General features: G+C 43.0%; 4 protein-coding genes across 5 annotated transcripts; all 4 read right to left on the bottom strand.

The window, feature by feature from the left end:
- Positions 1–1,792: 1,792 nt before the first annotated feature.
- Positions 1,793–5,939, bottom strand: LOC102701689. Its single transcript, XM_015834786.2, has 3 exons — positions 5,299–5,939; positions 2,923–3,244; positions 1,793–2,548 (listed from the first exon to the last, which is right to left on the bottom strand). The coding sequence occupies exons 1-3, from the start codon at positions 5,826–5,828 to the stop codon at positions 2,318–2,320; spliced, it is 1,083 nt and encodes a 360-aa protein (XP_015690272.2). The 5' UTR covers positions 5,829–5,939; the 3' UTR covers positions 1,793–2,317.
- Positions 5,940–6,575: 636 nt separating this feature from the next.
- LOC102709509 (40S ribosomal protein S26) lies at positions 6,576–8,757 on the bottom strand. Its single transcript, XM_006644861.3, has 5 exons — positions 8,697–8,757; positions 8,515–8,607; positions 8,342–8,426; positions 7,990–8,120; positions 6,576–6,839 (listed from the first exon to the last, which is right to left on the bottom strand). Exons 1-5 carry the CDS (start codon positions 8,697–8,699, stop codon positions 6,756–6,758), a joined length of 396 nt encoding a protein of 131 aa, XP_006644924.1. The 5' UTR covers positions 8,700–8,757; the 3' UTR covers positions 6,576–6,755.
- A 1,097-nt stretch (positions 8,758–9,854) lies between these two features.
- Positions 9,855–14,253, bottom strand: LOC102709223 (UDP-xylose transporter 3-like). 2 transcript variants are annotated; one of them, XM_006644860.3, is made up of 7 exons: positions 14,110–14,253; positions 11,993–12,177; positions 11,580–11,647; positions 11,230–11,362; positions 10,801–10,962; positions 10,435–10,713; positions 9,855–10,278 (listed from the first exon to the last, which is right to left on the bottom strand). In XM_006644860.3, the coding sequence occupies exons 1-7, from the start codon at positions 14,225–14,227 to the stop codon at positions 10,162–10,164; spliced, it is 1,062 nt and encodes a 353-aa protein (XP_006644923.3). In that variant the 5' UTR covers positions 14,228–14,253; the 3' UTR covers positions 9,855–10,161. The 2 variants fall into 2 exon arrangements, with proteins under 2 accessions (XP_006644923.3, XP_015693672.1); XM_015838186.2 differs by having other exon boundaries at positions 11,993–12,115; positions 14,110–14,194.
- Positions 14,254–25,168: 10,915 nt separating this feature from the next.
- Positions 25,169–27,023, bottom strand: LOC102708941 (expansin-A2). Its single transcript, XM_006644859.3, has 3 exons — positions 26,794–27,023; positions 26,341–26,653; positions 25,169–25,957 (listed from the first exon to the last, which is right to left on the bottom strand). The coding sequence occupies exons 1-3, from the start codon at positions 26,927–26,929 to the stop codon at positions 25,654–25,656; spliced, it is 753 nt and encodes a 250-aa protein (XP_006644922.2). The 5' UTR covers positions 26,930–27,023; the 3' UTR covers positions 25,169–25,653.
- Between the last annotated feature and the right edge of the window lie 767 nt (positions 27,024–27,790).

Genomic DNA, 27,790 nt, shown 5'->3' with positions numbered 1-27,790 from the left:
TTACCAGGCAAACGCAAGCGGCCGTGCCCATTTTACTGCAAAAGCGCACGGCATCACGAAGCAGCCAGCCCAAAAATGTACCGGAATGACAAAGACAGCAGTGTTTCACTCATCACACATTCACACGACACGATTTACTGGAGTACTCACATCACCGGTCTTGTTTACGCAGTACCATGGTCGGTCGACGGTGTGTGCCATGCCCCCCAAATGCTGTTTTTTTGACATGGTGTAATTTTATTTTATTTTTCTTCAGGGATGATCAGAGCTTCAGAGGGACATGACAAAAAGGAAAGGCCAATGGAACCGACAACGAAACGAAGGATTGGGAGAGCCTAGCAAAGATGGCGCCAATGATTGCAATGATTAGCAAGACACTAGGAGCACGTACTGGACAGCGCCCACAGGACGGTGTGGAGGTTGAGAGATTGGCATCACGGCCTGTAGCCCCACAGGGCCTCTTCCCTGTGAGCCTAGGCAGATCAGCAGAATCGCCCGAGAGATGCCCACATTTATCAGAGAAGGCACCAGATGCACACACCGCCACCGGTCAGGCAGCAACGACGACGACGACGGCGACGACGAAGTGGAAGAAAGCGAGCTCGTCACGGAGCATGGCGTTTGGTCGCACGTCCATCTTTCAGGTGCCGGAACCAGCCCGTGAAGGAGGAGAAAAAAGAAGAAGAAGAAGCACGGTGTTCGCATTCTTGGCTGTTACTGCCAGCGACCAACGCGAGCTAGGCTACCTCCTACGTGCAGAGGGAGGATGCCCTTTTGGCGAGAAAAGGACGGGGCCGTCACGTATGGTCGCGGCGGTAGCGCGACGAGGGGCGGAGGCGAGTACGAGCGGCGACTGTTTGTCTCCAGTTGGCGGAGTAGCGGGTGGGCGTTCAATTCGGTTGGACCCCCGTTTTTTTTGTCACGAGGCCCCGTTACAGGCGTCCGCTCCCTCCCTTCTCGAGTTTTCGTGGATTTTTTTTTGGTTGGGGTGATTATTTCGCTGTATATTTATAATAAAAAATAATTTGTAAATATAGTTTTTATATACGTATTCTTAGCGATAAAAAAACAAGATTGAAAAATAAATTTCGGTGGGAAAAACTCCAAAGCCAACTTTAAATTTAAGATTAAAAATTTAAATTTTAACTTATAAGTATAAGCAAATACGAAAAGTTTTACCATCCTTAAAAAAATAACTCGAGTTACCATATTTTCTAGTACCTTAAGTTACCATATATCTTAAAGTATCAAAATTTGACACTAAAAATTTTTGTTACATTAAATGATAAATGATAGGGATGATATTCTTTGGCTGATATCTGTGTCGTGTTTACTGCATAACTAGTCTGAGTCTGAAACGCCATTTCGTTCTTCAGGTTTTGTTTGAGCAAAGGGGATCAAATAGGACAAAGAGAGGTTAAGCTTATTAGTGACAACAATAATTTATGGTTTATGAGTAAATTTTTATATATGTGTTCCTATTAACTTAAAAGTTAATGTCAAAATAAATTACGATAAAAACATCAATTTCAACTCTATAAAAATATTTAAAGTTTAAATTCTAGCTAAAGGCGACCACCCAGTGTAGTAGTACACTAGAACAGCACGGGACATGACAGAGCATGTATGTACTTGTTGGAGATCTACCACCATGAGTTCACGGTAACAATAGTACCAGGTCTAGTAGGAGGGAAACCATCACATGATGGACCGACACAATGAAGAACTGTGTAGAGAAAAAGCAACCGAATTGAGCACAGGACGTAGCACGATCATTTCAGGTGATAAACAAGTACGAGTGTACGGTGACAACGGGAACCAATCAGTACAGGAAAGCTGTGATACTACTACCTGTAAATTGCACTGCAGGCATACAATGAACAGTTTTACATTGTCATGGAAAAATTGCGCATGGCCAGGCACCTCTGGTCATAAAAACTGTGATGCATAAAAAACATTACACATTAACAAACAACTCCTATAGAACATCTCATCTTCAAACAATACCTCAACCGCAAAATCAAGCCTCAATCCACCAATCTATCGATCAAAATCCACGCAGTATAATTTCCAAGTTGGATATCTACTCTATCACGTATGGTTTAACATACAACCAAATCTGAATTTAAATCCAAAGAGGCAAAAACTCAACTTCCTGCAATCACCGCCACCCATGCAGTGTTTCCCCATGAGCAATGGAGAGGAGCAGGAGGCTATGTCCAAGAAAAGCGGGGAAAAAATGGCTCCTTGGACACTTGATCTCACGCGTTGTCGCCTTGATAAGGGAGTGTATGATTAATGTGCAACCAGGGTGCAATTATCTCCAGAAGAGGTAGAAGAAAACGAGAAGAACCAGAGCAACCAAAATCTGGTCCCTGAAATAAACAGTCTTTGGAGGGTCAATGCGCCTTTCGTGCCGACCAACGTCAGGAAAATGCAGGTGGCCTGGTGAGTACAAGAGTTCCAGAGAAATGAACGGATTCGGTTCATCAGTCAGCTCAAATAGTATCTCACCAACAGCATTCTTGAACTCCCCATTGGACCATTCCTGAGTTCATACAGAGCTAACTGTCTCACATTCCACACATGAAAGGACCAAACTGTGGAGTATACAGCAAACACCACTGTCCATTGCTCATATTACAATCTTGGCAATTGGATAGTAGTGAAAAATTAAATTAGATTGGATTGATACCATATATGGCGTCCAAAGTAGGCCAAGGGTCAAGGACCATGCCAATGAGGCAATGATCGGTATATAATGGATGATGCAAATGTTCAGTGGTGTATAAGAAAAAAAAAGTTTATGGGTAAGAATTCAGTTAGCAAGTTTTGAGCAGAATTCAGAAAGGATTACCATAAGGCATGCTGAAAATTATAACCAGGCATACTGAAATATCATAGGTATGATTCGGTTGATACCTGAATCTGCTTGCCGATTGTAACAAGCATAGAGCCTGCCGGCAAACTGAAGAAAGTTGACCCGCACTGGTTCCGGAGACAAATTTCCTGATCACGTCCAGAGATGTGGATGCTCAAAGCGTACGAGTTTGGAGGATCGGTGCTGCCAAACTCGTTCCAAAGTGTTTTCAACTTGTTACAGTTATATAGTGTCAGACACAGTATTGACGCGGCCTCTGTAGGCAGAGCAGAGTCTTTAGGATTCTTGGCGTTATCAGATAGAACTGTCATGACGCATTGTGCGAGACCCTCCATTTTCGAAGCAACGATCTCCATCTTCTCCCTAGAAGTGAAGAATCCCATGTAAGTAGAAGAAGATCCATTTTTGAAATTTGCCATTCGTGGCTGTGTTTACTAGGTGTACGGACGAAAGAACTGCTCTCAAGCTAAGAACGAGAAGAAATTCCACTCGGACTCTCGGAGGCTCAGGTAACATATTATTGTGCTCCGAATTCGTTTCCTTCCTGAGAGCATCTTTTTGTTTTTCTGAGAACTGGAAGATCAAATTTTGAACAAGATAGCATCCACACCTTCAAAAGAACAAAAAACACAACATTTCTTGTCGCATGCTTGCATGGTCTTTACCTCTAGCTCGCTCCGTACATCTAAATGGCCATGCCATTCCTTGCACTGAATCACTGATCACCGGATGGGGTGGGTAGGGTACTAAAACCGCCTACGACCGCGTTGGGTTAGTACATGATTTATTACTTGTTAGTTATAAAAAAATTAAAAAATATATTAATATGTTTTTTAAGCAACTTTTCTATACAAAATTTTCGTAAAAATACACCGCTTAACAGTTCAGTAAACATGTGTATGAAAAATGAAGGAATCTAGCTTATTAAACAGCAACGAAAGTGGTCGTAGGGAGCGTTCGCTTGACTCTGTTGGAGGTGAACTAATTAGCGCACTACAACCCCTTGTGGGCTCCATAGTAGGAACGAAAAACGAGAAAAGCTATTGACACCTGACTAATTATAAAAAATTTTTATAAATATACGCCGTTTAACCGTTCAGGAAGTGTGTGCGTGAAAAATGAAAGAATCTGGCTTATTAAACCAGCGCAACGAAATGTAGCCGTAGGGAGCGTTCGCTTGACTCTGTTGTGGGTGAACTAATTAGCGCACTACAACCCCTTTGCGGGCTCCATAGCAGGAACGAAAAACGAGAAAAGCTATTGACACCTGACTAAATAAGTATAGCTATTGCAATCTTGAAAAATGAATTAATCTAATTTTTTAAAGCAACTTTCACATAATTTACTTTTGCAAAAAAAACATGTCATTTAGCAATTCTCGAAGCGTTCACAAAAAAAGAAAAATTAGCCCTCAACATTAACTCGCGAATGTGCATGTAGCCGGCTTATTGATAAGAAGAGTTGTAAATGGGCATTCTTTAGAGGACTATCGTAGCTCAAGAGGACTCCACATGCAAATCGTGTGTGGTCCTGCCCGCACCTCTCCCTTCCATTTCTTTCTCCTCTCTTTTTTCTATAGGGGACAAGCTAAGATGGAGGAAGAGCTCTGCTGCTACTTTCGACACCACCTTGACGATGATGAAGGCGAGGGCGATGGCCTCCCTCTGGTGAGCTCCCTCCCCATCCCTTTAGCAAACTCGCTCCATGCTCCCTGCAAGAAACTATACATCTAGGTCAGCCCCACTCTCCCCTTTAGCAACGAGCAGTATCGTAGATGCTTTGTCGTCCCGCTCCCTTCCCTTCCGCCGCTCTTTACCTAGCTCTCTCAACCCAACTTCTCTCCTCTCCTCTCTTCTCCTCTCCATCTCTGAAGTCATTCCTCTGCCTACCTCTCCTCCTCTGTCTCGGGCAATGTGATCCGCTAGATCTATCACCACCACCCCTAGCCATTCCAACAAGTTTCCCTACCGCAAACACTGGCTTGCTATCTACTACTTCATCCGTTTCACGATATAAGACTTTCTAGCTTCTCTAGATTTATATGGATGCTAATTAATTTAGATATATATATAAATTATGTACATTCATCGATTGATAAATTTAGAGAAGGTTAAGTTTTACGGTATAAAACAGAGGCAGTACCAATCTCACAGCTCTACAATCGCCCACCGTCAGTACGTCGCCCCCAGCCACCCTGGATGATTTAACTACGCACACACTTTTTCTGATCAAAATCAGCTTCTAAAACGCCATCGATTCTCCCTCAAAACGCTCTGGATTCTGAAACTTTTCCAGTTCGCACCTACGTGTGATTTGAGGGGAGTAGCCTGTGAGGTAGACCGGTGGCGACGAGGCAAGAAAGGGACAAAACTTACGTCTATAAATCGCACTGGTAGAACACGACTTACGTGACGTACCTGAACACCGGGTACGTCGAGCCGGCCAACGCCGCGTCGAGCACCCGATCGGCATCCGAGCTCGCCGGCCAGGGCCAGTAGAACTCCTCACCGGCCACCCGATCGCTCCTCCGGAACCACCTCCCAAGCTCCCGCTTCATCTCCTCCGGCGCCCGGAACACCTCCGCCGCCGCCTCCACGGCCGCGCGCACCTCGCCGGCCTCGACCGCGCCGCCCACGCGGAACGCGCCGGACTCCGCGGCGGCGCCGACAGCCGTCCGCGCGGCGTCCGGCTCGCCCGACAGGAGGGCCTGAGCGAGGACGTCCGGGGCCGGCGACGGCGCGGGGTAGCGGAACGATCGCTTGCTCTTGGGCAGGGTGAGGTCGGGGACGCGGAGGGAGGCCTCGAGGAACTCGGAGAGGACGAGCTCGTCGGCCGCCGCGGAGCGCGCCCCGCGGGCCGTGCGGATCGGGTTCGGCAGCGGCGCCGGCGGCGGTGGCGGGCGGGCGCGGACGCGGGGTCGCCGCGGGGCCCTGGACGTCGCCGTCATGTTGCCCGCCGGCGACGACGAGACGATCGGCAGTATCAACTTGGCTGCGACGTGCTGTCTTGAGGTTGGTGGTGTGGTTGCGTGGGTGTAAAGAAAAACGTGGGGACGGGGCATGGTGGCCGTTGGATGCGCTGGTGGACGTTCAGATGGAGGCCATCGTTTGGAACCGTGTTGAATTGGTGGGAAAGTGGAGGCACGACGAAGCGGCGCACGACCATGCTGTGGCCGAATGAGCAGCGGGGTCGCGTTGTTTGGACGTACATAAACATATTTATTAATGATTAAAGTAAAACTACATAATTTATAATTTATAAGTAAAACTTTTATACGTGTGTTTCAGTTATGTAGAAGTAAATATAAAAAATAAACTATCTCAAAATCAACTTCAAGATTAAGTTTTAAAGTTTAAACTTTAGTTAACAAGTATAGGCCAAAAGACGAGTGCGGGGGTTGTAACTTGTAAGATTAACATATGGCTTCTCATTAAAGCTGGGCCGTCGCATCATCGACAGATTGGTGCACCAAGATGGTCTTTAGTTCTAGATTTTGGTCAGGAACGTAGATTGAGCATCCGTTGCATTTCACTGAGCTCAATACAAGGGAAAAACTAACATGCAGGATTTAGGACATCATGGCCCCAGAGCACAACATACGTTGTTCCTCTACGTCACTAGCGTGAGTACGAGAAGGCAGACGCTATGCACAACAAATCACACGGCAGATGATGCAATACAGGATGATCCGGGTGAACACAAGGAAGACATAATGGTAAACCACACTTAGTAAATATGAAAACAATAACAGCAGATCATGTTCTGAGTCGATATTTGAGAAAACAGGTAGGTCCTAGAAAAAGTTCAACATAATGGTATCATGCTAGATTGTTTAGGAAAACGACTGACAAAAGGTTGATCACTCCAGTGGCAATCAGGTGCGAGCAACGTTGGGGGCAGGAGCGGCGCCAGGAGCTGGAGCACCACCACCTGGGCGAGGACCTTGGGGCCTATCCTCCTGCAAAAAAGAGCCAACTATTTACATAGAATAATATAATATAATATCACATAATTTCGATCTACCCATAATAAAATTCAAATTTACATAGAATAAAATTTGATCCAAATAACAAAGTATAAAACCCATAACAGCCGGAACACATCAATCATTACCACCCCACAAGCATTTCTAAGATGGTTGAACACATTCATGGACATCCTAACGTAGTTTTTACTGCATACATATACTTGATCCTATGCTATCTCGGTCAGTTATCAATCAGGATACTTCAGCGTGCATCCAAATGCAACATGAAGGGAATGTGTACATGCCGACTAGAATGAAGCTCTAATGTAAGCATTGACACAAAACAATCCACGTTCCATAATTATTGAACATGTTTACAGAAATTAAGGTTGTCTAGAAAAATACTAGCAAAGCTTACATCTACTGAATCTAATGAAGATCGATTACTTGATGCTAATGTGATTAGCTCATTTATACGCCAAATATTTGAATAAAATATCACAAAATAAACTATATCTCTATCATTCATATCCCAGCCTAAATATTTGGTTAAACATGTAAAGCGTCAACCAATAGTATTGTGAAGTGGATGTAATGAATCCAGTTCACCCCACAGGAATATATATTTCAGAATTTGCTATCAGGACAGATACGTGGTTCCAAAAACAATCAGTTTCAGATTATAGGGGGGTGGCCAAATGCATATACCTTGTGAGGCGTGCCAGTACATTACTGAAAGCTAAATGGTACATTTCATAAAATCAGCCCATTAAAGCATTTATATTTTTCAACGTGATTGAAATAGATTAGACCATGTGCAGATAAGAAATCCCTACAAGTACTGTGGAAAATTTAGTCCCTCCATTTCATAATGTAATGCATTTTACCAATGCCTAGATTCATCTATTGATTAAGGTATGTTGTTTGTTTATATGTTTAGATTTAATATTATTTTTATGAAACGGAGAAGTCTTACATTATGAAACGGAAGTAGTAGCTTGCAAATAAGGTAATGTGTAAAACATAGTATAAGATTTTTCTCAAATCTGCAGCAAGAGATGATATCATTCTAATTACGATAAACTAACTACACTACAAATTAAGAACTGTAAACAGTAGTTAAACGGCCAGGATCAGGTACTCTGCGGCGGAAGCGTTCTGGTGGCCTGCGGTCCCTCCGGTTCTCACGGGAGCGGACACGGACGATGTGAGCGTGGATGGCACAGGACACACAGTGATGTACCTTGGCGTAAAGCTTGGGGAGAACGTATCCTGCAACAAGATAGGTGTATCTCATGCCATGAGTTCAACAATATCGAAACCTTGGGGCGGAATAAAAATTCCCATTGGTATATATCATGCCATCAGTTCAACAATATCAAAAAGAGTGCTACCGGCGATCACAAAGCCAGCATTCACTACAATTTCGTATAACACGTAGATTCAACTCAAATTCAGTACAAGTAAATGAAAACGGGGCAAAGGAAACGCACCGTCGTGCACGCACGCCTCCTGCACGTCCCTGATGGCAGCCTGCTCCACGATGTTCCTCACCTGAAACCTCTTGATCGCCTTGTCCTGCTCCCGCCCAGGAAAAATTTCCCAAAATCAACCCAAAGATCTGGCGCCTCGCGCGCGCAACGACAGGGCAAGGGATCTGCCTTACCTTGGGGCAGCACTTGGCGCAGTTGGAGCACCGGATGTAGTTGACGTGGCCGCGGCCGTGCTTGTTGCGGCCGGTATTCCTGCGCTTGAAGGTCTGCGCCGACGCAGAAAGTACATAGGTAAGATCAGCGATTAGATCCCGCAACTCAGACGATGTGTCGCCAGGGGCGAACAGGGCCTTACCATGGCGGCGGCGGCGCGGCGGGTTCGAGCGCAGACGCCTCCGAGGTTCCTCTCCCTAGGGTTTGCGCCCCTCGTGGGCTTTTATAGCAGAACCGGACGAAGCGGCAACGCATCCTGGCTGTTCGTGTGTTGGATCGACGGTCCACGTTGTCAGGTAGAACTATAAAGGACCACGGGGCTCTCAAGCGAAAACGTATTGGCAGCTTTCCGCTTTGCAACACATTACACGCTTTTCAAGTGAAGGGGACAGAACAGCCTACGTTTTGCATCGAGGAATTTGGGATTTTCGTGTTGGACATAATAATAGTACAATAATACTGTAAGAGCAAATTCACCAGCTCTCATCTTTACTTGTCATCTCTTATTTTTGGCAAATTATAAAAACATCAACCTTAATAGTTTGTCATTCGGGTTCTTAAATTTTAGCAATTTGTCATGTCCTCTCGTTTACGCGTATATACGAGATTTCGGATTTCACTTGGCATATACAGAAAGTGCGACGCTCGATTTCTCGTGCCTCCCTTGGAAAATTTCACGTGCGACCTTTTTCTTTTGGGTGGAGTCCCGGCGTCGTTGTCTTGTCGCCCTGGTCGCGGTCCAGTGGCCGAGCCGCTGCCAACCGGCGTTTTGCCGCAGTCCCCGCGCGTCCTGCCGCCGCCGAGGCCCATTCCCGGCCGTCGCCGGCCGCTACGCCTCCGCGCCAGCTCGCTCGTCGCCCGCGCCGCCTGCGAGCCTAGGCCGCGCGCCGCCGCCGTGCCTTGGCGCCGCGCGCCCACCCGGCATCCCCTCGTCGCTGTCGCGCTCCTTCGGCGGCGCAGAGCGGGCGCGGCCGGCGCGGCGCAGGCAGCGCGGCTGGCACGGTGCGGGGTGACGAGAGCAACAGCAATCTGGTCCGATGGTACAGCTGCGGCAATCTAATGCGATCTCCCTCAACTTTCAACCGTTTTAATAACTAAATCTGTTTTTGGCTAATGGAATATACAGATATAACAGTTAGAAATAGAACAATTTTTCCTTTACCATGATGTTTACAAACTTGCTAAAATATCAGATTTGGGAAATAAAATTTTAGTAACGGTTGGAGTTGCTATATGAAAACAGACTTGGTACACTTAAATCTTCAGGTCAATAACAGGCATGAAACACTTCAGTCTTCAGGTAAATAGCAGACATGGAATCTTTGTATAATAATATATCAATCATGAATGCAAATGTTTGTGTGATTGAAGCAGTGAACATGTATGTACAGTCTTAGCAAAAAGATGTATATGTATGTACAAGACGCGGAGCAAGGAGACTTTAGGACTGGCTAGCTGAAGTGAACTGAAGCAAAATGCTGGCGAAATTTGCACTGGATCTCCTTCAGAACATATGTCAGTCCTTTCTGCAGCAGGGGTAGGGCTAGTTCGACTTTCACAGGCACACCCATCATAGAAGCGTGTTAAAACGTGAATTCAGAAGATGATCATGCGTCCAAATCTCTATTCAACCTCCACATCGGTCCTTCAATCACAACACCATCAGTGACTTTAGCTGACCCGTTCTGCACCAGGAGAAGAGTACCCGTTTCACCTCCTTTCACCTGCCAGGTGGATAATGGACAGATGGGTGAGGACTGAGGAGGTATACTAAGGGCGAAGTTAGTGACCTTGATTAGAAAGGACAAAATATGAAAGAAATAGCTGCAGGTCTGGAAATGTAACATTTAGGCCGCAGAAAAGAAATTTTCATCTGATACCTTAGTGTGGAAAAATGGAGCTGACAATTCAGGTCCTTTGTGTTGATTCTCCATTAAGCAAAAGTAAGAGTATGAAATCATTCCTAACAAGGCAAGAAGAATCCCTAATATGTTCCTCCAATTTAATGGATCGTGAAATAGAACATATCCAAAACCGAGGATTATACAGGTTTTTAAGTGGCCTAGTACTTGGTATGTTACAGGAGATGTTTTTCCGATCACAAGAAATGTACTGAAGTTTACCGATACAGATATTAGGCAGGAAAGAATGATGAATACCTGAAAAACAGATAATAAACAGATATATTATTGGATCATGAATAAAATGTAAATAACAAAGGGAGCGTTGGGTCAGAAAATACTCACAAGGATTTTACTCGTGTACTTGAAGGCAAATACATTCTGGTTAGTAAGAAAGCCATCAAGAAATGGACCAATGATGAAAAGAGTCAGTGCTTGGTATGGGCAAGATTGGTAGAGCAGTTGAGTTGAAGAAACTTTGAATATCTTCTGAATAAAGTTTGTCATCTAGCAGATTTGGTTAAGTTCTATGGGGAAGGAAATAGTGAAAACTGGTAACAGAACAAAATATATATACAATGTTAAATCAATAGACAACACTGGATCCACAACTAGTTGACTCATAAAATAAAAAGAAGAAAATACTATGGATCAAATCTGTTACTTAAATTTTAGTAAAAACTAAGAATAAGCTATCATTCTTTTGAGCGTAAAAAATTAAAATTCGTTTTAGAAAAGAAAAAAATGAATTTATATTCTTTGTTTAGAGGATACAATTTGTGAAATGCATGTGGTGAGAACAGCAAACAGAGACAACACCGATCCCAGTCTATTCAGTTGCAGGTCTGTCACTGTTGCAACACCTACACCAAATAAAAGAATTGCCAGTGCCATTTGGATTCTCCGGCTGCATGAAGTGAAAATATTGTCATTTTTCAATGGGAGTATAAGTGCACAACATTAGGTCTACAGAAATAAGAAGCACAGCCCCGCGGGTGTTCAGGAATTTGAATATCCAGAATCCAGGTACCGTGCTTGTATTTCTCAAGCATAGCAACAATCATCATATATTTACTAGTTAATGTTTTTTGGTTCGAAATGACAAGGCAAAACTTGGATCGGACCTGAATGTTTTCCTGAAGAATATAGATTCCAAACATACAGTAAATGGAATTATTGCCAGCTTGGTCACCTGATACATTTGCTAGAGTGAGTGAGTTTACACAAGCACAATTAAACACTTAAAAACAAACGACAGTTGCATGCACTTCCATAAAAGCATAATGAACTATCATGTCTGACCAAAATTAGAGCTACTTAAGTTGTGTCATTTGATCCCCAATAAAATCAGGACAACATACTATTTGTGTGTGCGTGTTTAATTTTCAGATGAGGCATGGATGAATGTCAACTACTAAATTTCCAGCAGGAATTGAAGTTCTAAAGTTTCCAGCAGGTGCTGTTTGCAGAAGATGAGTATGCTCATATCAAAATAAAAAAATGGAATATTGGCCTTAATTCTAAAGAGTAAACCAACCTGATAAAAGCCAACAGAGTTGAATCCAAGGCTCAGATTAAGCAACCCAATAGAAATGCCGTTTAGTATTCCAAATCCAATGATTGTCTTTGGGTCTAAATCTTTGTTCTCGAAAATTTTCATCTGAAGAGCCACATGGAGGGAACAGAATGTCACCAGGAGATGCCAACTTGTCAGCGTAGTAGCTGAAAGAATAGGAGTTTTGTGAATTTTGCATAGTTATATAACTTAAGAAACAGTTCTTTTCAGGTGGCATTGTTCGTCACTCTATACTGAAAGTGCAGTATACAATTTCCATGCCTTCTCAGTGAACTGTGTTCGTCTGGAAACTTGTTTCCTGATTTTTTTTAAGGATGCCCTTCTATTATTTCCTAACAGGTTCAAAATAATACATGAAGATACCTATAAGCCTATAACGTTGTCCAGTTTTCAATTGTTCGTACTGAGACTGCGAGTTCACATCAATGTATTATAACCACCTATTGAACCCCATGGAGCTATGAATTTGACTCACATATGCAGAGATGTAGAAATGCAGAAAATGCTCGTCAAGTCTGCACTGAGGCAATTCAACAAACACCTAGAGCGCAAACTCATTTGCGATCCTCTAAGCTCGCACCACAACAGCCCAATGTATGCTGCTACCGCCCGGCAAAACAATGTATGATGCGTGATAGGATTAGATAGAAACACTAAGATGTTCGTAGCCGCTCGAAAGCTACCTACCAAGATTCCTGTGAGGCTGTGAACGGATCAGATGCGCGCGAGGGAGGCGAGGTGAAGAAGATCTCCGGTGGAAACGAGTGGACGACCGGTCGGTGCCACCGGCGGCTGATAAAAGCAAGGCAGAGGATACCGCTGCCTTGCCTTCTACGGCCGTGCTCCCCGGTCTTATTCACTCGTTTTTTATGCGCATGCTTTCTAAACGGTTAAACAATATAATTTTTTAAAAAATTATATAGAAAAATATTTTAAAAATCATATTAATCTATTTTATATTTGTAATAATTAATTATTTATTTACTAATATATTACTACGTTTTCCACGTCGCATAACTAAGCCACCTCTCCCTCCTGCCAAACTCGACATTTATGATTCTAAGTCAAAATTTAAATTTTCAACCTATCTGGAGTGGAGTTGATTTTAGGTTTTTTTATCGAGGTTTATTTTCCAACATTAGATTTCATAATGCTAAAAGCACGTATATAAAAATTTTATTCATAAATTATTTTTTATTTATAAACATGTCATTAAGTTTATTCACATAAAAATCTAAACAATCACCCCCTATAGTGATATCTCCTAGAGCGTGCTCCCGAATGCTTTGCGGCAAACACGCCATGCGACCATGAGCCATCCTACCCTCTTGCCGCTGCTACATGCGAGGGTTTTGTCAAATCCGCCGTCTTTAAAGTCACGTGTCTTTGTCACTGACATTAGGGCTTAAGTGCTTGACCAACCTTTGGACTCGCATGTCAATGATAAAAAGGCACCGAATTTTTTAGGGAATAAGATCTCAATTCGGTTTTAACAGCGGTAGCAGCGAACGGTGAACTGGCGAGAGGGGAATTTGACGTGAGTATGTTCTTTTTTCTAGTGAAAATTTAATAGTATTAAAAATAAAATTATTAAATATATAAAATTGAAAATCTATCTTATAAATGTGAGACGATGGCTTTAATACAGGCTCAGAAAAGCTAAATAATAATCTGGCTGAAAGATGTATCAGGTCACGGTAAAGGGTCTTTTTGCAAGAGAAATAGGCCTCCTTTTGTAAAGCTCAACATCCTAAAGGGCTGCTTTGCAAAAAAAAAAGATGTATAGGAGTGGACCGAAGCAACGTCTATTTTTCAAAACATAAGAAAAACAAATAAATCGCCCCTCACCCTGAGTCATGGCCCGTCAGCCGTCACCTATCTCGGCGGCGGCGCGGCGAGCCCCACCCGTGCTGCCTGCCTCCCGCCTTATACGCAGTAAGATCAGAAATCCTTATCGCCGGAGACGCGCAAGGCGGGAAACAAACTCGCTCTGCCACGGGAGGCGCGCGCCTACGATCGATGCCGAATCCAAGACATTTCCCTGAACAAACCGGACGTACGAGATGCAAACAACTCACCGAACACGAAGCCGAGGGTGCTCATGAGCGCCTTGTTGCAGACGACGATAGACACCGATGACACCACCGAGAGGCCCAGCGCCGCCACCGTGCTGGCCATCCTACCGCCCACCATCATCCCGGCCTGATCAGCAGTGTCCGCGCCCCCCCCCCCCCTCTCCCCCCAACCCAGAGAAGAGAGAGAGAGAGAGAGAGAGGACAAATGCGACGACGAGAGGCGAAAATCCTCTCCCCTCCGGGCGTGTGGTGGGTGGTTGCTCGCTTTCTTGCTTAAAATGTTGGTATGGATCAGTTCGGGCTCGACCAACTCTGGCCAGGCAAATCCAGGTGCCTCTCTGTCTCGGGTGGTGTCTGTAGGATCGAACAAGATCAAACAAACCTACCAGAGGGGGGGTGAATGGTAGGAAAAAACAAAACCCAAAAATCTTTCGCGGAATAAAAGATTACCTCTGTCGAAGAAATTGACACAGGCTTGCTACCTTGATCGCGTCGCTCCTGTGTCGCCGCTATCTTGATCGCGCCGCTCATGTGCCGCCGAGCAGATCATCGAATCGCGCCACTCCTATGACGTCGATCGGATCGTCGGAATCCAAAAAATCACCAATAGATGAAAGCCGAAAACGTAGATTGAATGATCTTGACTTTATTGCATCAACTGGTATTTACAAAGTGCACCAACAGCACTCCTATCAAAATCGTCGATCTAGAATCAACAACTAAGTCTCACAAAAGCACACCGGGGGCATACCCCTCGGTCTCTATTTATATCGAAAAGTCTATCACCAAATAGGAGTAGGACTCCTTATACTAATATGGCTCATCTCTTAGTTTTCCTAATCAAATCCAACATGCCAAAATCAGACGTGCTACAGTAGTCCGACTGCTACAGTACCCGCCGCGCTACAGTAATCCGATCCGGTTGCTACAGTGCCGTGCGCTATAGTAATCCGGTTGCTACAGTACCGTGCACTACAGTATCCGACGCTGCTACAGTGTCCGAACCCGTAGGAAATTCCTTTCCTTTTCTCATCCTGTTTTGATCCGATTTACTTCCCGATTTTTCCAGCGCTTACACACACAACATGTGAAGCCCGTTACGATTCCATCCCATACGGTGTTGCTCCACCATGTGCCAACTCGTATTCAATATCGTCACCTGACATCCTCGATCGTCCGGACCTCAGCTCCTCCCTGAGCCTAGTCACGATCCCACCGCCATTGACCGATATTGACCTCAAGTCACCTGCACAACTAGAGACAAACCAACCGTTTCTGAGCACAGATATCACAACCTGACTCACATTAGTTACACACACTCGCACCAACACCTTAATTGTTTCCAAACCAAATTCAATTTATAAACCAAATCGTAAGCCAATTGTTCATCAGAAAATATTAATCATGCTTATGATCTTACAATCTCCCCCTTGATGAACACATTGGCAAACATTTCAAAATTTGTTTTGTTGTTTTTGTGAAGTAACTCCAAAAAGCATGCAATACAAAAATCTCTCACTTTTGAAAAGAAAGAAAATCCTTTGAGTGTGACAATTATGCACAAAAGTTTTTTTGTTACCTTGTTCTCCCCCTTTTGACAATGAATTCATCAATGAAGGTTTTTTATTTTCATTTTTTTCTCAGAGAGCGTTGCAATGTACCAATAGTAACTCAAGAACTTGTATTGCAATAACAAGGTAGAAAAAAGTGACTAGCTAACTAACAAGCATGCACTAAAGTAAAACCATGAACTTGAGATATGACAATTAAGATCAAGTCAACATTAAGAATTCATGATTTCAAAGAGTTATAATGCAACATCGGTACAAGCACATAGATTGAAAAATAAATACTATACATATATACCCATTGTATTTATCACTCTTTCTCAAATTAGCTCTAGCACAAAATTACCAAAAGAATTTTTAACCTTTTTACTTGAGCCTTTTTGCTCAATTTTTTTTCTCAATTATTCCGGGTACGTCCTTGTCGTCAAGACTGTTTCCAAGGATTCGGCACCCATTATTTTTGCTCACATCGAATACGTCCTTATCGTCAAGACTGTCCAAGGATTCGGTATTCATTTTTTTCTCTCAGATATTTTTTATTCTCTTGAGCAATTTAAAAAGCTATTGAGGAATAACAAATCAATAAAGCATATATATAAGCATTTAAAAACAACCCATATGCTAGCATCAATATTGCATATTTACTTAATTCAAGTATAGAATTTAAGTGTCATGCATCATCTCCCTTAAAAGCAATATCAAAAGCTCATGTATAAACCAAAAATGCAAACAAGCTAGATTACTAATCATATTCTCTAACAAGTATTGCAAGCAAGTACTACAATATACTAAAGGCACGAAACAAATCTCTTTCTTTTTTTTTTATTTTTTTGTCTTAAAACACACCATGCATTAATTAAAACATGTATGCAAAAACAAAATCAAAAGAGGAAAATGCAACATGGAGCCAAAAACTCCCCCTTAATTGATGCCAAAAGGATGAATAACTCCCAATTCTCCTCGAAGAAAAGCAAATCGAGAAGAATCCAAAGGTTTCGTGAAAATATCAGCCAATTGCAATGTAGTATCAACAAATTTTAATTCCACATCTCCCTTTTCAACATGATCCCTCAAAAAGTGAAAACGAATATCAATGTGCTTAGTGCGTGAGTGTTGAACAGGATTCTTAGCAATATTAATAGCACTTGTATTATCACAAAAGAGAGGAACTTTCTCAAAAGTAAGACCATAATCTCTCAAGGTTGAGATAAGCCACAAAATTTGGGAGCAACAACTAGCAGCAGCAACATATTCAGATTCAGTAGTTGATTGAGCAACATTAGATTGTTTTCGAGAAGACCATGCAATTAATGAAGTACCAAGAAAATGGCATGTACCACTGGTACTCTTCCTATCTATTCTACAACCTCCAAAATCCGCATCCGAATAACCACTCAAGCATATAAAAGATGAAGTAGAATACCAAATTCCAAATTCAAGAGTGTGTTGTAAGTACCTCATTATGCGTTTAACCGCTTGGTGATGTGAAGCTCTCGGAGAAGCTTGAAATCGAGCGCACAAAAAAATAGCAAATTGTATATCCGGTCTTGAAGCAGTGAGATAAAGCAATGATCCTATCATACTTCTGTATTCTTTTTGATTAACCGCTTCACCATCTTCATCAGGATCCAACACAGTAGCAGATCCTATAGGTGTAGTCATCGGCTTGCAATTGTCCATCTTAAAACGTCGTAAAAGATCCTTGGTGTATTTTGTTTGATGCACAAACGTACCTTGAGGTGTTTGTTTAATTTGCAATCCCAAAAAATAAGTCAACTCACCCATCATACTTATTTGAAATTCCCTGTGCATCGTTTCAGCAAACTCCACAACCAAAGGGTGAGATGAACAACCAAAGATGATATCATCCACATAAATCTGAACGAACAGTTGATCATCACCATGCTTAAGAACAAAGAGAGTTTTATCAATTTTTCCCATTATAAAACCTTTAGCAAGTAAAAAGTTTTTAAGCCTATCATACCATGCTCTAGGTGCTTGTTTCAAGCCATACAAGGCTTTAGACAAACGAAAAACATGGTTGGGAAAATCAGGATTTTCAAAACCAGGTGGTTGTTTCACATAAACTTTCTCCTATATATAGCCATTTAGAAAAGCACTTTTAACATCCATTTGAAATAATTTAAAACCTTTTGAAGCAGCAAAAGCCAACAAAAGTCTAATTGCTTCAATTCTAGCAACAGGAGCAAAAGTTTCATCATAATCCAACCCTTCCATTTGAGTAAAACCCTGAGCCACAAGTCTAGCCTTGTTTCTAACAATTAAACCATCCTGATTTTGTTTATTTTTGAAAACCCATTTAGTTCCAATAATATTATGACCAACTGGAGGTTCAACTAAGTACCAAACTTTATTTCTTTCAAAATTCTCAAGTTCTTCATGCATGGCATTAATCCACGATTCATCAGTTAAGGCATGAGTAACATCTTTGGGCTCAAAATTAGCAACAAAAGCAGAGTTCACATGAAAATCACGAGTTATTACCTTCGACCTTGTAGTACGTTCATCCAAGTTACCTATTATTTGTTCCGGAGGATGTCGTCGTTGAATATGAAGTGGAGCAGTGGCTTCAGATGAATTTTCATGTTCTGTACCCTGTTCTGATGAACTAGAGGTTTCTGGAGGTCCACCACCATCCGCACCTGAAGCACATGAGGAAGATCCTCCGGGCCTGTTTGACCGCTCTTCTGCCTGCGGTCTGACTGACATTGTGCCACCGGTCTAACCAGCCGACAATTCGTCGTCGTCCTCGTCATCACTTTCCTCCACAAATATATCCTCCCCCTGAACCTGTGATATTGTACCTGAAATTTCGGGTCTAGTACCTGGACTAGCCTCATCAAAAGTGACTTCACAAGTCTCAACAATTTTGTTAGTTTCTAAAACAAGTACACGGTAACCTCGAGAATGGGCAGCATATCCTAACATAAGTCCATCACGAGAGCGTGATTCAAATTTATGTAAAATCCCAGACTTTAACACAAAGCACTTACACCCAAAAACACGTAAATGAGAAATCTTAGGTGTATGTCCAAAACGAAGCTCATAAGAAGTCTTTCTAAGTTTTGATCTCAAGAAAACACGATTGGAAATATAGCATGCAGTATTAACCGCTTCAGCCCAAAATTTCCTAGGTGTACTGTACTCATCAAGCATAGTCCTAGCCATCTCAACCAAAGAACGATTTTTTCTTTCAACCACACCATTTTGTTGAGGAACCCGGGGAGACGAAAATTGATGTTCAAGACCTTTTTCATTGCAAAACCTCTCAAAAGAAGCGTTTTTAAACTCTCCACCATTATCGCTTCGGATGGTTCTTAAAGATCCAGGAAGTTGAATGGCTAACCGAAGATACAAACTTTTAAAGTGTTCAAAAGCCTCATCTTTGGTAACCATAAAGAAAACCCAAGAATAACGAGAGAAATCGTCAACTATAACCAACACATACCACTTTCCTCCAACAGATTGCACTCTAGCCGGACCGACAGTGTCCATGTGTAAGAGCTGTCCTGGTGCATCCGTCATCACAGAAAATGTAGGAGTATGCGAGCATACAACCATTTTAGCATGACGATATGGCGAGCAAACCAAATCAACATCTTTTTTAAGTTTAGACAAACCATGAATAAGATCTGAACCACTAATCCTAGTTAGATGATCAAAGCCAATATGTCCAAGTCTGCGATGCCAGAACATCACATCTTTAGAAAACTTTGCAACAAGACATATAACTTTAGAAGAAATACTACTTTCAAAGTCAGCTTTAAAAACTCTTCCATATCGAGAAATATTAAGCACAACATCTCCAGAAAAATCAAAAATTTTACTTCCACTTTTCTTAAACAGAACATCAAAATTCTCATCCACAATTTGAGAAACAGAGAGCAAATTGTACTTTAGATTTTCAACCAAAGCGACATCATTCAATGTAAATTTGTCACTTACCTTGACAGATCCAGTTGCAGTGATCGTACTAGTAGAAGCATCACCGAAGATGATTGAATCCTTCCTTGATGCCCTCACGAGAGAGGAGAACCAACTTTTATCACCGGTCATATGTCGCGAACAACCGGAGTCCACAATCCACACGTTCTCCTTCCTCGCCAAAAATGCCTATGCATAAGCAGATGCCGAAGTCTCAGTACTGGGATTAGATAATAAACATTTAGGAATCCAGTACTGAGACACACGACCAGATTTAACAGGAACATAACCAGTAGAAAATTCAATATGTTTCCTTTTAGAAAAATGCTCCCAAGGCTGGTTTAACTGCTTAGGAACCTGCGGTCTGACCAAAGCTTTACCACTGTTCTGACGGGGGTTATAACACCGGTTTGACTGCTGGTACTGCTGCAGTCTAACCGCCTGCCTCGAGGTAAAAGCCAATTTTTGCCATCTTTGTTTTGCAAAAGCAATTTCCCGTTCCTTTTTCTGCTTTCTAGCAAGTCTAAAACAGAAACCAACAATATGGCCATCTTTGCCATAAAAGGAACATGTATACTTATCACGATGAGTTGAAGCACAAGTTGATATAGCAGGTTTAGCATTAACAACCGATGTAGTACTAAAGACAGGTTTGGCATTTACAACAGATTTAGTGTTAAAAGCAGGTTTAGCATTCACAACATGTTTAGCACTCACAACTTTTGATGAAGAAACACTCAAGGAAGACATGATGCCAGCAGATTTAAATACAGTGGTCTTAGGTTCAGGTTCAGTCAAAATTTTACCATTCTGAACAATACTTAAAACAGTAGGAGGATGTCTAGAAAAGTGAACATGAGGATCAAAACCTAAACCACGATTGTGTGTGCTAACTTTAGATTGATCAAGAATCATGTTGAGGTTCCTTTTTCCATCAGAAAATCTTTGCAAAGAACTTTTTAAATAAGAAACCTCTTGAGTTAAACTAGCACAATTTTTGCAAGAAATCACTTCATCTCTTTTAACAACTTCTTCCATTTGTTTAACACATTCCAAAGCATGTTTAAGTTTCATCTCATTAGCAGGGCATGTCAAGCAAGGTTTAGCACTAGATTGCTTGATTCTTTTAGAGCTAATCAAGTTAAACATAGAACTAGCAAACACAGCAACTCGACATTTGTTTAAAGCTCTCTTAGCCAAGAACAATTCATCAACCAATCTAGTATTTATTGTAAAGCTAAGAGCAAGACATGATTCAAGTTTTCTAGATTTCTTGATTACAACATCAAGTTTTTTGCAATTATTCTGATTAACTTCTCTTACAGCATTCACTTCAGCAAATAAAACATCACACGATTTGCATTCATCATCATTAGAAGCAAGAGATTTTAATTTACTATTTTCAATATTAAGAGAATCAATAGTAACTTCTTGTTGACTAATTTTTTTCTCAAATTTAGAAATCTTGTAACCAAGTCTAGCAATCACTTCTTGAAAATATTCAACACTAGAAGGACCAGTTACCTCGTTGTCATCGTCAGAATCTTCAAAACTTTTAGCCATGAGACAAACACCAGCAATGTTCATACTCTTGTCTTCTTCTTCATCATCTTCAAACTCAACGTCACTGTTTTCTTGAACAGCTGCAAAAGCTTCATCCAATGCCTTTTGATAATACTTCTTCATCTTCATATTCTTGATTTGTTTCTTATTCTGCTTGGCATCTTTGGATGCATCTTGAGGTTTAGCTTCTTCCTGTTTACCTCTTCCAAGCTTGGGGCACTGAGAACGGATGTGATTCGGTTGACCACATCCAAAGCATCGAATTGGTCCTCCTCTTCTCCTGGTCCTGATATTACTCACAACTCGAGAAATTTTGTTAGCGGCCAAAACCAAGTCCTCCTCACTGATCTCTTCCAGTTGATCATCGGACAAGGCGGTAAAAGCAGCAAAGGCTGCCAAAGAAATAGACTCAGAAGAAGATCCAGATGAGGATATTAAAGCAGTAGATTTCAAATCAGTCCTTTTTGAAAGAATATTCATCTCATATGTTTTCAATTTAGTATAAAGAATATCCAAAGTTAAAGCATTCATATCAACAGACTCTTGAATTGAAGTAACTTTAACATCCCAAACTTTCATATCAAGGCCATTCATAAAGTGACGAGCAATCTCAGATTGAGAGTAGTTAACATCATAAGAAGCATCAACAGATCTAAGATCACTCAGGATTTTATTGAAACGAGCCAAATAGTCATCCAAGGATTCTCCAAGTTTCATCTCAAATTTTATGTACTCCTTTTTGAAAACATCCTTTCGCAACTCTTTGATATTTGAAGTTCCAGTATGAAAATCATTTAAAGCTTTCCAAATCTTATTAGCAGTTGCAAGATGCGAAACACGATCAAAATCGGAGCGAGAAATCCCATTCAGAATAATATTGCGTGCTTTGCAATTATTTTCAAATTCTAATTTTAGAGCCAGAGTATCAATGCGTTCAGGAATCTCATAAGGTTGATTAACTTTAAGCCAAATATCATAACCCTGAGATGTAATATAAGATTCCATCTTTTTCTTCCAATAGTCAAAATCAGATCCATTAAATATGTGAGGTTTGTTTGAAAACTTTTCAGCCATGGCAAACAAATCTAAAAATCGGTGAAGATCAAATAGAAAACGAGGCTCTGATACCACTTGTAGGATCGAACAAGATCAAACAAACCTACCAGAGGGGGGGTGAATGGTAGGAAAAAACAAAACCCAAAAATCTTTCGCGGAATAAAAGATTACCTCTGTCGAAGAAATTGACACAGGCTTGCTACCTTGATCGCGTCGCTCCTGTGTCGCCGCTATCTTGATCGCGCCGCTCATGTGCCGCCGAGCAGATCATCGAATCGCGCCACTCCTATGACGTCGATCGGATCGTCGGAATCCAAAAAATCACCAATAGATGAAAGCCGAAAACGTAGATTGAATGATCTTGACTTTATTGCATCAACTGGTATTTACAAAGTGCACCAACAGCACTCCTATCAAAATCGTCGATCTAGAATCAACAACTAAGTCTCACAAAAGCACACCGGGGGCATACCCCTCGGTCTCTATTTATATCGAAAAGTCTATCACCAAATAGGAGTAGGACTCCTTATACTAATATGGCTCATCTCTTAGTTTTCCTAATCAAATCCAACATGCCAAAATCAGACGTGCTACAGTAGTCCGACTGCTACAGTACCCGCCGCGCTACAGTAATCCGATCCGGTTGCTACAGTGCCGTGCGCTATAGTAATCCGGTTGCTACAGTACCGTGCACTACAGTATCCGACGCTGCTACAGTGTCCGAACCCGTAGGAAATTCCTTTCCTTTTCTCATCCTGTTTTGATCCGATTTACTTCCCGATTTTTCCAGCGCTTACACACACAACATGTGAAGCCCGTTACGATTCCATCCCATACGGTGTTGCTCCACCATGTGCCAACTCGTATTCAATATCGTCACCTGGCATCCTCGATCGTCCGGACCTCAGCTCCTCCCTGAGCCTAGTCACGATCCCACCGCCATTGACCGATATTGACCTCAAGTCACCTGCACAACTAGAGACAAACCAACCGTTTCCGAGCACAGATATCGCAACCTGACTCACATTAGTTACACACACTTGCACCAACACCTTAATTGTTTCCAAACCAAATTCAATTTATAAACCAAATCGCAAGCCAATTGTTTATCAGAAAATATTAATCATGCTTATGATCTTACAGTGTCAGCATTTCGTCCACGACCACGGCGCGTCGTCCAGCTCTTCAGAATGCGGCCAAATTAACCTGCACTGCAGATTTATGGACCTTATTTGCTTGCTTGTTCTGGAATGCATTGAGTCATTTGTATAAACAATATACATTGATGAATATATGTACAGCCAAAACGTCAAACGATATCAAGCGGGGGCTGACTCTGGTGTATTTTACTGGTAGTAGAATTTAATCCATACTGTTGATCTATATTTAACGGACGGCCGTGATTAAATTATACTATCAACAATATTTTATATAGTCGAAATTTGAAAGGGTAATACCGTCCTTTTTACTATGATCTTTATTGCAAAAAGATAAAACTACAAAATATTGCTAATCAAGTAATTAATAAAATATAAAAATATTTTTTTCTACTGGTAGTATAATACTACCAGTAAAATATACAGGAGAATTGTCCTATCAAGCGATGGATGAAGTAACAGTTCAAACAGCCATGCCATGGATCAATCAAAAGAGTTTGGCGGACTGGACATAGCTACGTCAGTCTGTCTGGTTGATTGACTTGATCATCGATCGTAAGTACATCAAACGTAACTGAATGCTTTGCTTGCTCTCGAACGATGCGGCTAAATTTTCAAGTTCTTCGGTTTCACCGTCCGCTCCGGCAATCTTAGCCTTGAAAACTAGCATTTGACATAAGGAGAGATGTGTTAACAAATTCTGAAGACGGTGACGACCTACCAAACACGAAGATTCCCGCGCCGTGCAAAGGCCAAATTTACCGGATATCGCCATCGTTGTCATCACAACGGCCGAACTGCAACGACAATTTGTCAGTTTGGCAGCACTTTCGCCAATTAGCCTGCTCTGAGCAATGAACCCATCGTAACTGACGGGCTAATGGTAAGTTGGTAATGTTGGACTAGAATCACCTCAAAAGATAACAATTATTAGGAACAAATGGAAAAAAAAACTGTTATGGCTCCAAATTCATGAACTCAGTCAGGCTGCTAGTGCTATATGACTCGGGTTAAGTTGTTCACCCAATGGATGAAGGGCGTGGGTACCCAAGTTATTCATGGGGTGGGTTTTGGTCAGCCGTTTGATATATTTATCCACTTATGTATGGGTTTGAGGAAAAATTGTACCTACATGGATATTTGCATGGGTCCTCCAACGGAAGAGTTCATTCATCGTGAATGTGGATTTGGGTTTTTTACGAAACCCAACGGGTATAGACCCGTTGCTAGCTATATATTTTTTTTGAACTTCATTGCTAGCTATAATTGACAACAAAATTAAGAATCGAGGAGGAATTGCACTTGCTAAAACATACCACTTTACTAGTGTGTGCCGGATTTTAATGGGCCGAAAGTCAAGGAGGGGATTTTGCAGCATATTGGGCCAAGCTTCGCTTTTGAGAATCATGCTCCAGTGGGCCGAATTTCTAATAGTCTAAAAGCCCAATCAGAATTCTACGGTGGAATAGAAATTGGCCGATAAATAAACACTTCGTCCCATACTCCCATATCAAATTCGTGCAGCCTCACATCCCTCCTTTTCTTCTGACCTATGGTCTGAAAAGACGACGAAAACTGAAGAAGCAAATATATAAATTCTCTTACCCTTTGCCTAGAAATCCCCTCTCCCCTTCTCTCTCTTTTTGGCCAGCATCCAAGAAATCATTTCCATATTCCAACACTTACTAGCTAGGCTGCGGAAACTTCAATTTCGAATAAAATTTGCGCTCATAAAGGTTTCAAGATTATCACTCAAACTACAGTACTTAAGAATAGTTGATAAGGCGACAAGAGGAAACATCATCAAATCACAAACATATCATATACATAGACCCATAAACTAGCATAGTTCATGGTCCCCAAAGCACAAGTGTGCTCCCCGACAAACTTCTCCGACCCATGTGGCCTCATTTGGGGGTTACAATGTAACAACAAAAGTTACAAGACACCACCTCACTGCTATTCTACAATATAATCCTTAAATTGCCTTGCTGATTTTTTCAAATCAAGGCTACAACAATGCATGAAAAAAAAATGCTCAACTCCATGACTTATTTTATCACTAGTGACCTATGGGAGAAAGCAAGGGCCTAAGCGGGTGCTAATAAGCAGCCTCAGAATAGCCAAAGCCTCTTCTCTTTTACTATAGCAAAGAGGCCTCCTCCTCCTCCTCCTCAATCTCAAACTCTGAATCAACGAAACTGCCACACTGACATTTCTCCAGACAGTGAACTGAAAAAACGGGATTGGTCGAGAGCTCAGAACTGGCCGCCTTCGAAGGTCTGGCCGAACTGCCAGCCCGCCGGCACGACGTTGTTGCTGGTGACGGTGCGGCCGTCGCTGACGGCGACCTGGAAGGAGAGGCTCTGGCCGTCGAGGTAGGAGTTGCTCTGCCAGTTCTGGCCCCAGTTGCGAGACATGGGCTGCCACCCGCTGCTGGAGCCCTTGATGGACACGGACTGCACGTCGCCGGGGCCGGCCACGTTGGTCACCAGCACCAGGTTGAAGTAGGAGTGGCCGTTGATGGTGAACCTGATCCCTCCCTTCTTCACGCACGGCACCCTGCAAACACCACCAGTAAATTTTGCAAAGCTCAGTGACAGTGAAACAGTATACCTTTTGACGAAGCCTTAAAAAATACTGTATGAATCGTGATCGTTTAACGATTAATCATGGATGTCAATGAGAGGCGTGTAAAGTAATTCCAGGATAGCAAAGACAGGTCCACGTCGGTCTCAATCGTGCGTGCATGGCTTTGCGTGCAGAGAGGACAGGGACAGATCGTGGACGGACCAAATCTGCCGGTTGGCCCACCTAACATGGCCGTATCAGCCGATCGAGCCGACACAGGCTCCCAGGTCCCAAGTTGCAAACACAGTTGCGACTCGTGACAAGCACTGCACCAGTGCTATTTGTCTATGTGTAAATTGCAATGCGTGGCTCACCTTCGGTAGGCGACGGGCACGATGCCGGCGCGGTACACGCCGATCTGGAGGAAGGCGGGCTCGGCCATGTCGAAGTGGGGGCGCGGCGGGTTGCACCAGCCGCCGTCGTCGTTGGGGAGCGCGTAGTTGGGCGGGCAGAGGTTGGTGGCGGTGACGGTGACGCTGCCCGGCAGGCACCACTGCCCGTCGTTGTCGCACCGCAGCTCGTAGCACGACCCGCACGCCGCGCCGTCGTTGAACAGCACCGTGCTCAGCGCCGCCGTGTTGGTGCCGTACCCGGTGCTGTACAGGTTCCCGTACCCACACGCCCCGCCTGTGTTTTGGCACGCACAACAAACGTAGCACACGAAAATCAGATCACTCCAGGTTCTGCCAATATATGCGTCCAAAACATGGCTCTCTGCTTTTGGGTTTTGGACTCGAAAGTGTTTAACGAGAGCATGCAGTACGTACCCATCGTGCCGGACGCATCGCCGCCGCCGTAGAACGTGGCGTGGGCGCTCTGCCAGGAGCCGTAGTCGCCGGCGGCTAGCCGGGCGAGGAAGCAGAAGGCCGAGGCGAGGAGGAGCAGGGCACTGCCGGAAGCCATCGCAAAGTACCACACTAGCTCAAACCTCTTTGCTACCACACTCGCTAAAGCTAAGCTAGGATGGATGGATCGATCGGTCGAATCGATGGTTGCTTGGCTGTGAAGAGAACGGTGCCCCCCCGGCTCACGTACTTATAGGCGCTTCCATGGCAGTTAGAATCGTTGATAGCTTTTTTTGCGGAACGACAGAAAAGGAGACAAAAGACGGCGAGCGAGAGAGGAAGGTGAGCCCCACCATCACCGGCCACGAGCCACGAGCGGACGAGCGGTTAACACATACAAATCAGCGCATCGGCGCGCACATGCAGGCAGGCAGGCGCGCGCGCTCGTCTCGTCGCCTCGTCGGCGGCCCCGCGCGTCACGCACAAGGAGACACCAACTGCCCGTGTCTGTGCTAACCGGTGCGCGCGGCTAATCGCTCAACGTTTCTTTTTTCTTTAAAAAAAAAGAAGAAAAGAACGAAGAATCGGCAAACCTTGATACTTGCCACATGGCTCGCGCGAACTATGGGCCACGAATTTCGCAGGTGTGAAGGGACCATAACGACCATGTGATTATGCAGACATATGCGTCACGAATTCACCATTTCAAAGCCAGTACGTTCTCGTGGATGGCCATGCCTCGGGGCTGCGCGTCGTGGGCTGTCTGTCTAGTGGATTCATGCACGGGGTGTGCATGCATGCATGCATGATATGACTTAGGCGTGCAGGTTTATGATTTTTTTACGTGCCAAGACAGACAGGTCAAATGGATACGTGATATGTACATAATGTACTCTGCTCAATGCAACGGCGCTCTAAAGTAAACCACTTATTATGTTATGAGACTGTTCGCCAAGTTGCATGTAGATTAATTCGACGA

This window comes from Oryza brachyantha, chromosome 1, assembly GCF_000231095.2.
Source record: "Oryza brachyantha chromosome 1, ObraRS2, whole genome shotgun sequence".
In the NCBI taxonomy this organism is placed as follows: domain Eukaryota; kingdom Viridiplantae; phylum Streptophyta; class Magnoliopsida; order Poales; family Poaceae; genus Oryza; species Oryza brachyantha.
Note: the sequence above shows the minus strand (reverse complement) of the source record. Positions and strands in the feature narration are given on the sequence as shown.

Coding starts and splice junctions, on each gene's coding strand:
- LOC102708941 (XM_006644859.3), bottom strand. CDS start 26,929: ATGGCTTCCGGCAGTGCCCTGCTCCTCCTCGCCTCGGCCTTCTGCTTC. Junction 26,654..26,793: donor CGATGCGTCCGGCACGATGG/GTACGTACTGCA, acceptor GCCAAAACACAG/GCGGGGCGTGTGGGTACGGG. Junction 25,958..26,340: donor GTGCCCGTCGCCTACCGAAG/GTGAGCCACGCA, acceptor TGGTGTTTGCAG/GGTGCCGTGCGTGAAGAAGG.
- LOC102709223 (XM_006644860.3), bottom strand. CDS start 14,227: ATGATGGTGGGCGGTAGGATGGCCAGCACGGTGGCGGCGCTGGGCCTC. Junction 12,178..14,109: donor CACCCTCGGCTTCGTGTTCG/GTGAGTTGTTTG, acceptor CTATTCTTTCAG/CTACTACGCTGACAAGTTGG. Junction 10,963..11,229: donor CCACATGCATTTCACAAATT/GTATCCTCTAAA, acceptor CAAATCTGCTAG/ATGACAAACTTTATTCAGAA.
- LOC102709509 (XM_006644861.3), bottom strand. Junction 8,427..8,514: donor GCGCCAAGTGCTGCCCCAAG/GTAAGGCAGATC, acceptor GGGCGGGAGCAG/GACAAGGCGATCAAGAGGTT. Junction 6,840..7,989: donor CAGAACGCTTCCGCCGCAGA/GTACCTGATCCT, acceptor TCTTTTTTGCAG/GAGGATAGGCCCCAAGGTCC.
- LOC102701689 (XM_015834786.2), bottom strand. CDS start 5,828: ATGACGGCGACGTCCAGGGCCCCGCGGCGACCCCGCGTCCGCGCCCGC. Junction 3,245..5,298: donor TCGACGTACCCGGTGTTCAG/GTACGTCACGTA, acceptor CTTCACTTCTAG/GGAGAAGATGGAGATCGTTG. Junction 2,549..2,922: donor CAATCGGCAAGCAGATTCAG/GTATCAACCGAA, acceptor GTATGAACTCAG/GAATGGTCCAATGGGGAGTT.